This window comes from Tachypleus tridentatus, chromosome 13 (assembly GCF_004210375.1).
Source record: "Tachypleus tridentatus isolate NWPU-2018 chromosome 13, ASM421037v1, whole genome shotgun sequence".
Taxonomy (NCBI): Eukaryota; Metazoa; Arthropoda; class Merostomata; order Xiphosura; family Limulidae; genus Tachypleus; species Tachypleus tridentatus.
Genome location: NC_134837.1, coordinates 105,367,589 through 105,381,278, shown reverse-complemented (window position 1 = coordinate 105,381,278; position 13,690 = coordinate 105,367,589). Strand labels below are relative to the sequence as shown.

At 32.8% G+C, this 13,690-nt stretch overlaps 1 protein-coding gene across 1 annotated transcript in view; it reads right to left on the bottom strand.

The window, feature by feature from the left end:
- Positions 1–13,690, bottom strand: part of LOC143239074 (RNA-binding protein Musashi homolog Rbp6-like) — a 120,200-nt gene that overhangs the window by 24,958 nt on the left and 81,552 nt on the right. The window contains exons 8-11 of the mRNA XM_076479869.1: positions 9,856–9,938; positions 4,776–4,860; positions 2,887–2,919; positions 1,749–1,817 (exon numbers count right to left, since the gene is read on the bottom strand). Coding sequence (XP_076335984.1) covers positions 1,749–1,817; positions 2,887–2,919; positions 4,776–4,860; positions 9,856–9,938 — 270 coding nt within the window. The remainder of the gene's footprint in view (positions 1–1,748; positions 1,818–2,886; positions 2,920–4,775; positions 4,861–9,855; positions 9,939–13,690) is intronic.

The following is a 13,690-nucleotide window of genomic DNA, read 5'->3' as shown; positions in this document are numbered from 1 at the left end:
GCAACGAATATGGTTTCAAACAATTCCATGAACCATACTTTTAAAGTTTTGAACGGTATTCATAGAACAAGTTTGGATGAACATGTATGAGTCGTTGGTGTTTGAAATACGGACTACTTTAAAAACCGAGACTCATTTTAATGCAAATTATATATTTTTATGATGCTAACCCGAGAGATAAGAAAAATTGGTTTGGTTTGTTTTGAATTTCACGCAAAGCTACTCGAGGGCTATCTGCGCAAGCCGTCTTAATTTAGCAGTAAGACTATAGGGAAGGAAGCTAGTCATCACCACCCACCGCCAACTCTTGGGCTACTCTTTTACCAACGAATAGTGGGATTGACCGTCACATTATAACGCCTCCATGGCCGATAGGGCGAGCGTGTTTGATGCGACGGGGATTCAAATCCGCAACTATCAGATTACGAGTCGAATGCCTTAACCACCTGGCCATGCCGAGTCAAAGTGTATGTTTGTGTTTTCTTATAGCAAAGCCACATCAGGTTATCTGCTGTGTCAACCGATGGGAATCGAACCCATAATTTTAGTGTTGTAAATCTGAAAACGTACTGCTGTCCCAGCAGGGGACGATAAGGAAGAAACAATGTAAAGACTTCTGAATATTTGTTACGGTTATGGAACACATTAAACTAATTGTAAAGACCTCATCTTTCTTAGTGAGAATATTGCTTTGTTAGAGATATAAATCAGTTTCATGACGCGGATTATATGTATAGTAATTCTTAAATTCATGTATTTATATTTACTAGATTTTAAATCCCCTCAATGTTTACCAGAGCTACTTGAAACTTTGCAAAGAGGCTCCTAACTCCCATCCACGTTATACACAGAGCATATTAACGAGAAAAATGGAAAGAGTCGAGAAGAGGCTTAAAAAATAAAGGATGGAAAAATGTTTTGGGTCCACCTAGGTTCAAAAGCGCTGATGTATTTGCATATAGGTATGAGCATAAAAGAGCTGATCATACATTGATCTCAGTTCTTATTTTTGCAGATTGAGCCGCCTTGCTTGATTTAATACTGTTCGGAGTTTTCTTAGAACTGGGTCCACGGATTTATATTTACATTGGCAATAACATGTTAGATGTCGTTAAAAATAAGTATTTATGTTTAGGTATTGAAATTTTCATTTTGGGCTTACTGATGGAGTATGTTTGTTTGTTTTAAATTTCGCGCAAAGTTACACGAGAACTATCTGCGCTAGCCGTCCTTAACTTAGCAATGTAAAACTAGAGGGAAGGCAGCTAGTCATCACCACCAATTGCTAACTCTTGGGCTATTCTTTTATCAACGAATAGTGGGATTGACCGTCACATTATAATACCCCCACGGCTATAAAGGCGAGCATGATTGGTGCGACGGGGATTCAAAGACGCGACCCTCAGAATTCGAGTCGAACGCTTTAACACACCTGGTCATGCCGGGCGATGCTAATGGAGTATCAAGGATGTTTGGGGGCACTCAGTACTGGCTGTAGGAGTTACTTGAAAATTCAAATGACGGTATACGTGGTCGTTGAAAACAAGGGATATAAAATATTCTGTGGATTTTCACAGGTGATTTATTAGACGTATATAATTGTAACAATAATGAATCAAATTATATATCGACCAGAAGCTGTCACTGAATTATTACTAATGTGACTAAATTGATAAACCTTTACATCTTCAAACTATAGAAACTCGAGTGGGACAGAAGGTACGGATTACAGTTCTTTAAGTTTATACCTGTAAACGGATAATTAAACCCAGCGTAGCCGGAATAGCCTCCGTGTCCGTAGGTGTATGCCGGAAAACCTATTGGAATAAAAATAAAAGCAGTTTTATGAAGAGCTCAAAGTAAGGTAAGTTACCAGTACACTTGATTATGTATTTCTAACCCACTCAATAACAAAATGTAAACCAACACCGACCTGAGCAACTTTACCATGTTCTAATTAACAGTGTGGCCAATTAAAAATAATTTAACTTGACAATGTGAATAATAAAAAATTAGTCTAATTTTTCTGCGTCACAGTGTTCAAATTCACGAATACTTTATATTTTAAGAACACAGCTTTTTAAATGTTAATAACCCAATGTGCATGAGATCGGTCCATTGGATCGACTCAAACTGAAGAAGAAATACTGATTGCTATTCCGAAATTACTATGGATATCTACATTAAATGTTGCGAGCTCTTATTAAAATGTACAAGACTGGATAAATGATAAAGCTAATTCATACACGATAAGCACGAAGTTTTGCAGTTGATATAAAATTCCTACCTACAGCGTAGTAGCTGTAGCTTACCGCAGAATGAGAACGTCTTCCAGGAAGCAGTTTGATTGTTTGATGCATCATTTATGACGTACGAAGCGCTTGTTGCGCCATAATTAAACTAACAGTCAAACCGTTGCAGTCGAGAATGAAATTTAAGTATGAACTTCTCAGTGCTCGAGTTCAATGAAAACCATCGATTGTTTTGGAAGGTTTCGGAGAGTCTCTATAGTAGCTTTTATTGACTGATGTGTTGGACTTGCTTGTAAAATCCCAAGAAAGTGTAATGTGTTTCAAAAACACCTCGGCACACAGGTTGAGAATCACTGGCATATACAGTTCATTCAAATAAAATGCGAGTGTTCCTCATTTAAACCAAGAACGATCGAAATATAATTTTCCATCAATTCATACGTAAATTCATATTGTAATCAACTGTATAATTCATATCACTTTCCTTGTATGTTTGATGACGGCACTTGGTTTATACAAAAACTATCAAACTCCAAGAATTATTCATAAATATCTAAATCATAAACACCTTTCTTATGTCGCCCGGTAACAAACACCATATATAAAATTGCTAAGTAACAATCACTACACTTACTTTCTGTTAAGGTTCCAAACGGCCAGACAAGATCTGAAACAAAATTAAGCGCATATACTTTTACTTCGGTAACAAAACATGGAAGCGTGATAGTATGTTTTCTCAGGTTTTTTTTTTCTTATGTATTAGTGTTATTTAATAACAACACATAAAATAATCAGAACATTTATTAGCGACGGTGAAATTTCAGAAGTACATAAAATATGTTATGGATATATATATATAAAATATTTCAAAATTATCAAATGTAGAATATACCTAAATTCATAGGTATTTAGTTGAGACTTCAATTCACGAATGGAGAACATAAAATGATTTATGTTAAAAATACCATTCTCAGTTATTTTACCTTTACCCTGCAGGATTATACACTATCTATATATAGTACATACACATCTATATAAAAAAATACATTAATATTTAAATATACTTGTGGCGCTCATTTTACATATACTTATGTATGTTTACATATAAAATACATCTTATCATCAAAAACATAATACATATAAAAGCCGATCACCAATATATATATATATTATACAAATATGTGCGATTATCTAAGTACAAAAGATAGAAAATCTCATAATATTTATAAAATATATATGAAAGTCTATGTTCAATACAACCCAGATACAAAACTTCATCACACAAATATATGCGCTTATCTATGTGTAACAAACATACAAAAGCTTATTACATAAATACACGATACTAACGCATACGTTTATCTGCATGTAACTCACATACAAAAGCCATCATCTATGTGAAATATACATCAAATTCACCATATCCTGCATACAGAAAGAGGTTCACTGTAAACATGGCCGTGACTTGTTGTCGGCTATGGGTGCCTCTCTACAGGGTGCGCACACCAAAGGGTGCCGAATACAGATCACAATTATACCTGGGGTTGTTCTTATCATTAATATTAAGTATACATAAAAGCGCATTAGATGTATATCAAACAAACACATGCATTAATATAAATATAAGGTCATACAAAAGCATATCATCACTAGTTAATACACCAAAATATCATTGTTAATTAATAAACAATACATGAAAAGCCTTTATAACGCCCCCACGGCTGGGAGGGCGAGTATGTTTGGCACAACGCGGATGCGAACCCGTGACCCTCAGATTAGGAATGGTCGCACGCCTTAATGCGCTTGGCCATGCCGGGCCGCCATTATATGTATTATATATAAATTAATAATAGTAATTTGGTGTATTAAATAGTGATAATAAGCTTTTCTGTAAACAATCAACAATTCAAAACACACGCAACTGCCTTTCCTGTGTAAAAATAAATATACAAAAATCTATCATCTATATATAATGTATATATATATATACACAAGCCTATCATTTATATCTAATATATACATGCGTATTTGTATAAATATAATACAAACACCTTCTCGCCATTTCATCAACTTATTATACATGAAATGCGTTATTTTGTATGTAGAATAGATATTCAAGTTTACATAAAACGCGACAGAAAGCTATTATTTTAACAGCCAATTATTTTGTTCGAAGAAATCGCAAGAACCCACGCGTACAAACGTTGCACACAAACGTTTCTCGTGTTAGAAAGTAGTTAGTTTTTTGGTTTTTTATTAAACAGATGTTTGTAAGAATTAATACATTTGCCGAGTTTGGTAATCCTACGATTTATTTCATTATACGTATTATTCGATATAAACAATATCTGAACATACGTTACTGTCTGACGCCTGAAAATATTTCTGTCGTATCAAACACAATCATTATACAATCTTCATACGCCTATTGTAACTAAGCTACAATTTAGTAAATATACAACTAAAACCATGTAGCAAACTTCCTTCAGCTGTAAAATAAATATAATTTAGTAAGAAACCCACCATAAGCCCCTGGAACAGCGCCTCTACTGCGAAGTACATTATTTGACACCAACATCGCCTTTGGTTGGGCTTTCTTGCACTCCACCTATTCATCGGATGAAAGACATCATCATAAACTCGCTGGGTTCTAGAGTATTAAATAACTATACACTTCCACACATCATGTTAAAAATTTTACCCACTGTATCACAGTACTTGTTAAACAGATTACTCATTGTATACCAGCACGTGATAAATATATTGCCTACTGTAATATACTGAGTAATTTATTTATCACTTGCTGAAATACAGTGGGTAATGTTTAACACGTACTGTGATATAGTGGGTAATTTGATTACTCACTCTGTCTTTGTTGTTGGTGCTTTACAGCACAACCACATTAGACTGTGTGCTGGGTCCGTCGCGGGAAATCGAGCCCAGGATTCTGCGTTGTAGACTTACCGCTATCCCACCGGGAGACATCACTTTGTCACAGCATGCGTTGAAAAGATCACCCATTGTATCACAATACATGTTAAATAGATTATCCTTTGTATTTCAGCAAGCGATAAATAAATTACTTAATATATCATAGTAGGTCTTAAACAGGTCATCTGCTGTATCATAGCGCAAGTAATTAACCACAAAATCACAGCATGTGTTAAATAGATTAACCACTGTATCATAGCACGTACAAAATATATTATACACTGTAATTATCGGAAAGCGTCCTATGTTACAGTAGGTAATCTACGTAATCTTGTGTTCAACCAACAAAACATCAGACATTTAATCAAAAATACGAGTATTTTCAAACAGGATAGTTAGACATCAATAGTACAGAACCAGTGATTATGCAGACTGGAGGGTAAGACAAACGAATCTGGTGCAATATCATATCAATTAATAACAGTAATTATGAGAAAACTGTTTGAGCAATCAATAATACAAACTTTCTTTATTTCTAAATATTTGTTAAGCCTTCTTTAAATTCATGTTTACTTCTCATTTCTAACAGCGACTCAGTAACGTTTATTCGTATGTGGTCGGGTAAATTAAATTGCCTTAAAATGCAAAAACAAAAGGTTTTTTTTTTATTTTCAGAGACGAGTTATATTCACTCTTTCTAGTCCAATCGTTTACGGTTAGATTACAATAGCTGCTTGTTACTGTTTTTGTTTTCTTTTCGTAATTTGCTAAGCTACAAATAAGGCTATCTGTGCTCACAGTTCCCGTTTTCAAACAGCTAATAGCTAAGAGGCCCGGCATGGCCAAGCGTATTAAGGCGTGTGACTCGTGATCTGAGGGTCGCGGGTTCGCATCACCGTCGCGCCAAACATGCTCGCCCTTTCAGCCGTGGAAGCGTTATAATTAACGGTCAATCACACTATTCGTTGGTAAAAGAGTAGTCCGAGCGTTGGCGGTGGGTGGTGATGACTAGCTGCCTTCCCTCTAGTCTTACACTGCTAAATTATGGACGACTAGCACAGGTAGCCCTCGAGTAGCTTTGTGCGAATTTCAAAAACAAACAAACAATAGCTTAGAGGAAAGATAGTTGTTCAACATTATCCACCACCAACTCTTGCACTACTGTAATCGAATGGTGGAATTTAACCATAATTAACATAATGCTCCTATTGTCATTTTTGCAATGACGGTAATTTGGTAGTCAATAAGAACGTATTCATAAGTCGGTAAAAGTAGCTTTAAAATTAATTCTTTTTTTTGTTGTTGTATTAACATGACTGTTGTTTTTTTTCCTGTAAATCATTAACATCCTTTTACCACTGAAGTTCATTAGCTGGTGAAACAAGTGTAGATAATATGTGGAAGATAGTACTCAAGGCTAACGTGTTACTTTTAATTTTAGAAGTTAGTTTGTTTTTTTAATTTCGCGCAAAGCTACTCAAGAGCTATCTGCGCTAGCCATCCCTAATTTAGCAGTGTAAAACTAGAGGGAGGGCAACTAGTCATCACCATCCACCGCCAACTCTTAGGTTACTCTTTTACCAAAGAACAGTGGGATTGACCGTAACATTATAACACCCACACGGCTGAAGAGACGAGCATGTTTGGTGCGACTGGGATTCGAACCCGCGACCCTCAGATTACGAGTCGAACGCCTTCACCCACCTGGCTATGCCGGGCCATCTTAGAAGCACTGAATGTTTTAAACTGTTCAATCATACTGTAACAAGTTGAGTGTTTAAAACGCGCACATTAATCTTTAACATTAACTCTACTAGTATGAATTAATGTATTTATTTTATCGTAATTACGTATTAATAAAATTGTTACAAGACTTTACGATCATTTTAAAATATGTTTATCATAAATGGCATCATTTACTAACACGTGAAAATTAAAACTCTATCCACAGAAATTAAGTTACTTCTGTTACTGTTATGAAAATTACACAAGTTCTGAATTATTATTTTTCCTTATTTTTATTTAATTTAGTCTCTCAAAATTCTATGGTATGGAAGTTGAAGCGAGTAGAATTTTACTATTATAATACTGATCTAATATTTTATCTTTCTATGTTTATATTAACAGAATCTTGTAAGTTTCCACGTTATTGTTTTCGCAATTTAGTGACTATTTAAATTTATTTTAAAGTGATAATTTTTGTATTTGTTTGATAATGTGTCAAAGTTTATAACGACTAGGAAATGAAATGAAATATGTATATATTTATATGTCTATCCATTCACTAATTTACAATTTTCTATCTACCTATATATTTGTCAGCCAAGATATCTGTAATACTTTATCCCTAAGCTTCATTAATTAATTGCTGTAAGTTGTTAACAATAACAGTTACTTTGTTTTATTTTTAGACAGAGTCTTTTGTAACGACTAGAGTCAGTTTGGTAAACAGTTTTCAGTACAATTCTATACAATTGGCTATCTACGTTCTGTTCATATTTAAGCCCGAATTTTAGCTCTGTATGTTGGCAGTCTTATTGCTGACCTCCAAAGTATGCCCGCCGTAGTACAGTGGAATGTCCGTGGGCTTATACCGATAGCCGTGTTTCGATACCCGTGTTAGGCAGAGCACACATAGCCCTTTGTGTAGCTTTGCGTTTGGTAACAAACAACAATCCACAAGGTAATAACACGTTCTGCAACCATAAATACACAGAAGTTCAGTGCAACAATGGTCACAAAATAGGAACATGAACATAAAATCCACTTATTTATAGTTATTTCATGTAAATACATTAATGATACTCCCCAGATAGGGTCAAGAGAGCTATCAAGGCTTATAACCGGAACCCTAGTTTTGATATAACTGGTAAGTAGAGCACATATAGCCCATTGTGAAGTTTTGGGGTTTAGTCACAAAAAAACAACAAATCGTTAGTGTTGTCCAAGCTTCCTCCAAAAACAAGCATAAAAATTATAATAGTCATAATACATAGCTTAAAAAACACAAAATAAAACAATCTAGACAGAGACATGGAGAGAAGAATTCCTAATTTAATCCGCAACGAAAACTTCGGTGTCTAAGTCAATAATTACTTACGATTAGAAGAAAAAATATTGGATTTATACTTGAAATTCTAAAAACTTAATAAACTCCCTTCCGCTTCTTTGAACTGTATGCTACTAAAGTGTTTGTACAGAGTTATTACTAAACTCAAATGATAATCATTGCTGTTTATGGGGATATGTGACTATTACAGGGGCTGGAATACCAACTTCAAGAGATAAGTGTTTGCTCATCACTTCCAGTGGTCTATCTGTGACAACTTGTCTGATATATTTTCTCTGTTATTTATGTTTTTCTCTTTCATAATGAATACTAAACTGTTTGTAGATAGTGAATGAGAGTTTTAAGATTTAGAGATAGGATATTTTGAATCTAAACAGCTACATCTTTTTTTTTTTTAATTTTGTTACAGGTGTGAAGCTTGCGATAAACCCAGTAGAATCTCCTTACCGCTGTGTAAGTTCTCTTTAAATATTTATCTTATGAGCGTACGGTTTATCATTTAGCTGTTTCAGTTCTAGTTTTAACTATCTCTGCTTTTTGTACAACAAAACTTTTTGTACACTTAGTGTAAGGACGTGATATTTTTGTATTAGCTCCCATTCCTTCAAATGTTAAAATTAAAAATAACTGTTTTGTTACATTAATATTTCTATATATGCTTACTATAATATTGTAGAGTACGAAAATATTAAGTTACATTTAAATCCAGTAAAGTAACAAATGTAACAATTGTCGCTAGGCTTGTTAAATTTGAAATTAACTATTTTTAAATCTAGAACTAGAACCGAATTCTACATTTACCACGTAAATGATTAGTATCCAAACAACTTTAATACAGGAACAGTCGTAAAATAGTAGTGAAAACACATTATTGTATAGAAAAAATTAACTTGACAGTTACTTAATTGTTGAGTTACATACAATTAATATTAGTTCTTAGTCCTTTATCAGGTCACCAAATATTAATTTTATATATTCTTGGTATACATAAGGATACCAAAGGTTTTACACATTTTTAATATAGATCACGTCCTGTTATTTACAAGCAAATATTTAAAGTTATCAGTTGCTTGGTGAAATAAAGCATTATTTATGCTTTGTCTAAGCTTACTGTTAACAGCTAAGGTCTCATCTCCCAGATCCCCCGCTGGGACAAACAATAAGTCTACAGATTTACAACACTAAAATCAGGGGTTTGGTTCCCCTCGGCGGACACAGCAGACGGTGGCTTTGCTATAAGAAAACACACACGCAAACAAACGCATCTCCTAGAACTGTTTGACACATAATGGCTTCAGAAAATTATTTTGAGATTATCTGTTACCAAGATAATGAGTTCTCTACGTGATAGGCTTTGCTCTTTGTTGAATTTTTAAGTTGACATGGTATTAGAATAACTTTAAATTGTATATAAATTAATGAAAAAGAACTATTTAATTGCACATTATTGTGTTTTGTTATTTTATATATATGTATACATAAGCATTAAGTATCAACAACCTATAAATAAAACTTTTTAACAAAAGGTAGAAGAAATAATGTTCATTGATACAGTTTGAATTAAAAGAGTTAATCAAATGAAAACTATAAATAAAAGCTTACCATTTTCTTGTTGATTTCATGGAAGTGAATTTCACATACTTTGTCCACGACATCTTCGTTTTCAAACGTTACAAAACCAAAACCTAGAGACCATTAAAAACAGTAACAAAACTAAAACCTCAAACTAACATATGATAAAAATTAATATACAAAACATATTTCAACAATATATATATATATACAATAAAAAACCGTCTATAGTTATAGAGTCGAGAAACAAAATATAACCAAACTATTATCAAGCAAATGCATATAATAACCTATCATACGCCTGAATGAGTTTTTATTTTCACCACTGATTCGGTTATCACCGGATTTTATTTTACGCTGTCGAATAATTAATGCGTTTCAATGAATGGAGCCATTCACGAAAAAATAATCTGAATCAAACATAAAACAAAAGAACGATCTGGTACGAAAACTAAGAACACCTTAACCTCGGAGAACAATCCTCTGATAAATTGAGTGTATAGCTTTGTGCTGAAAACAAACATGTTAATGATATATACAAGAACAACCAAGCATTTTAAGTAATTTTACTCTCACATAACCACCTCAGGAAGTGTCGGAAAATACGTTTGCCACTAACATCAACTGATGGGTTGCTCTTTAAATGGGCACATTTTTCTGGATAGTCCTGAGGTAATTTACTTTCGTTTAATTCGATGACTTACTTAAAACGAAATGTTGGTCTTAGCCCATCTAAGGATGAGGGGGGAATTGTTAAGTAATATCAACCAAATAGTTAATCATTCTTTTCTATGCTACCACAGCGTGTTAAACAAACACGAATTCTCAGACACATTAGGTGTACTGTTACTATCATTATATAGTAATAATTATTTATATACATATATGTAAGCATTAAACGTTCACAAACTAACACTCGTTCTTTTTAACACCATCAAGAACTTACTTGTGAATTTATTCCAGAACTTAATAAACATTGTTCACCATTAAATTAAAGTAACAAAGTGTTTTAATTACTAGATATATTACACCAACTAACAAGTATTTTATTGTTTGTTGTTTCTATCTCAATAGAATAATCACAATTATATTTAATTTTCTAACTCGCTGTTCTAATACTAGATATATTTGTGTTATACCGTTCTGATGCAAGAATAATTAACTGTGTAAAACGGTTGAACAATTAGAAGTATTATTGTTTGCTGTTCTATACAAAATACATTACCGTCCTGATATCAGAACATCCATTGTGTTTTACACTTGATAGGGTGAAAGCAAAACTGACAATGCAGTTGTTTAATTTATAACACAGTTTGATTTTTAACATCTTACTCTGAAACAAACAATAAACTGATTTCAGTTGTTTTCGTAATAGTTAGTATTAAATGTATAATAGCCTTTGCTCCTCATGCATTATCCAGGCGTATTAATGTATTTGTTGTAAAAGCTGTATAGCAGTACAACATATTAATTTAATATTCTAACACTGTAGATAACATTAAAAAGTGACATTGATCCAGTAACCTTATGTGTTGTGTAGCGATCGCTAATAAATAATCGAGAATTCAACAATTTCACATTGTATATAACAGTACAAATAATACTGATCCAACAATATCACTTTGTACATAACGGTACAAATAATACTGATCCAACAATTTCCAGCAGATAGCCCGAGGTGGCTTTGCTATAACAAAAAAACACACTCCAACAATTTCACTTTATATATAACGGTACAAAAAATACTAATCCAACAATATCACTTTGTATATAACGGTACAAATAATACTGATCCAACAATTTCACATTATATAGCCAAATAATATTAATCCAACAATTTCACATTGTATATAACGGTACAAATAATACTGATTCAACAATTTCACATTATATATAACAGTACAAATAATAATTGTCTAATAATTTCACATTGTATATAACGGTACAAATAATACTAATCCAACAATTTCACATTATATATAACGGTACAAATAATACTAATCCAACAATTTCACATTGTATATAACGGTACAAATAATACTGATTCAAAAATTTCACATTATATATAACAGTACAAATAATAATAGTCTAATAATTTCACATTGTATATAACGGTACAAATAACATTTATCCAACAACTTCACATGATATATAACAGTACAAATAATATTTATCCAACAATTTCCTGTCACACATAACTGTAAAACCATTATATCTAATCAACAACTTCACGTTCTATGTAATAGTAAAATGGTAATTTTGAACCAGTAAGTTCCCTTAAGATATAACAGTATAAACTAATGTTGGTCTAGTAGCTTTTCGAGGTATATGATGGTAACAAATAACTCCGAACAAGTAGCTAGTTTCAGGTTTTACATAACGGTAAAAAATAATCTAATACTGATCCAACAGCTAAACGTTGTACATTGCAGTGGAATATTATATCGTTCCCAGAGACATTGAAGTGTATACAGTAAGAGATCTTAAGATTGTGATCTTAAACTAATTTCAACTTATAAAATGCCTCAGTTGGTACGAAAATAACAGCTAGTAAATTGCTTTTAAGACATCAAACGAACTCTGGTTCTCTTATAAGTTATTATAGCCAGAATGAAAAATATTTTAAGGTAGAGATACAGTAAAACATAAAACTCTTTATCAAGGCAAGTTTAAAAATTTTAATCACACTATAAACATTAGAAGAAAAATGTATAAAACTCTCAAAATTGGAAGTGAATCAAACTTGTAAAAAGCGTGCATGCCAAAGGTAGGTAAAACAAGAAGTTTTCATGGACTTTACCCCGAAATTATTTTCACTTATTGTGACAATTTGAGATTATTTTGACGTAGAAAATGCTAATGTATGATTTAAATACAAGGGTGAAAGTGACGTAAAAAATTAAATGACAAATTTGCACTACCTTCTAATTCATGGCTTAATATCTTTTTCTCACCTTTTCGCCCCCTAGTGGCACAGCGTTATGCCTGTAGACTTAAAACGCTACAAACCGGGTTTTCGATACCCGTGGTGGACAAAATCCAGCTTTGTGCTTAACTATAAACAAATAAATTTATATTTTTGACTTTTTGTCTTCAACTACTGAATTAAGTTTAAAATATACTAGTTTATTGTAAATCGTTATTTTGAACCAAAAATTCATATTAATGTGGTAAACCAATCAACGAACTTTTTTCTTACACGCATCAATATGAAAACATATTGCTCAGTAAAGTCACAATTATAGGAACCGGCACAAAATAAGTCCGACCGAAACTTCTAATGACTGTAACGACAAACGCTATTTGTTCTATTTGTTAAAAAGTTTTGAATAGTTATTATACCAAATAATTCATTTTGAACTAAATTATTGTTATAATGATGATGACTATATTACATGACTAAAAGATAACACAGATGCATAACTTGAAAAGAGGAATCTTGTGCACAAAACTACGAACTTTAAACTAAAAGGAATACGATTACAGAATATTCACATGAACTGCTGTAACACCTAGTTAAATTACATGATTATACTATCCTTGATCACTTCACACTGATACATATTTCTCTGCCTCTTTCCCACGCTAACGCACAAGCAATTAACCCACGGAAGTATAATTACATGAATTGTCGGTAAAACCAACTGAGAAGGATTACGTCTAAATGGTGATGTTGATTACTTTTCATCGTGCCAAAATAGTGGTGTATAAACTTAAAATGGCAGTATTAAACAAAATGTGGAATTGGAACATTTAATCTGAGCGGCACTTTTGCTCAGGTGAAATAGACTAGTATATCATAGTCTTCTGAAATTCAAGTACATTTGTCACTGATTTTGAGCTACTATTGTAACTAGACGCACAA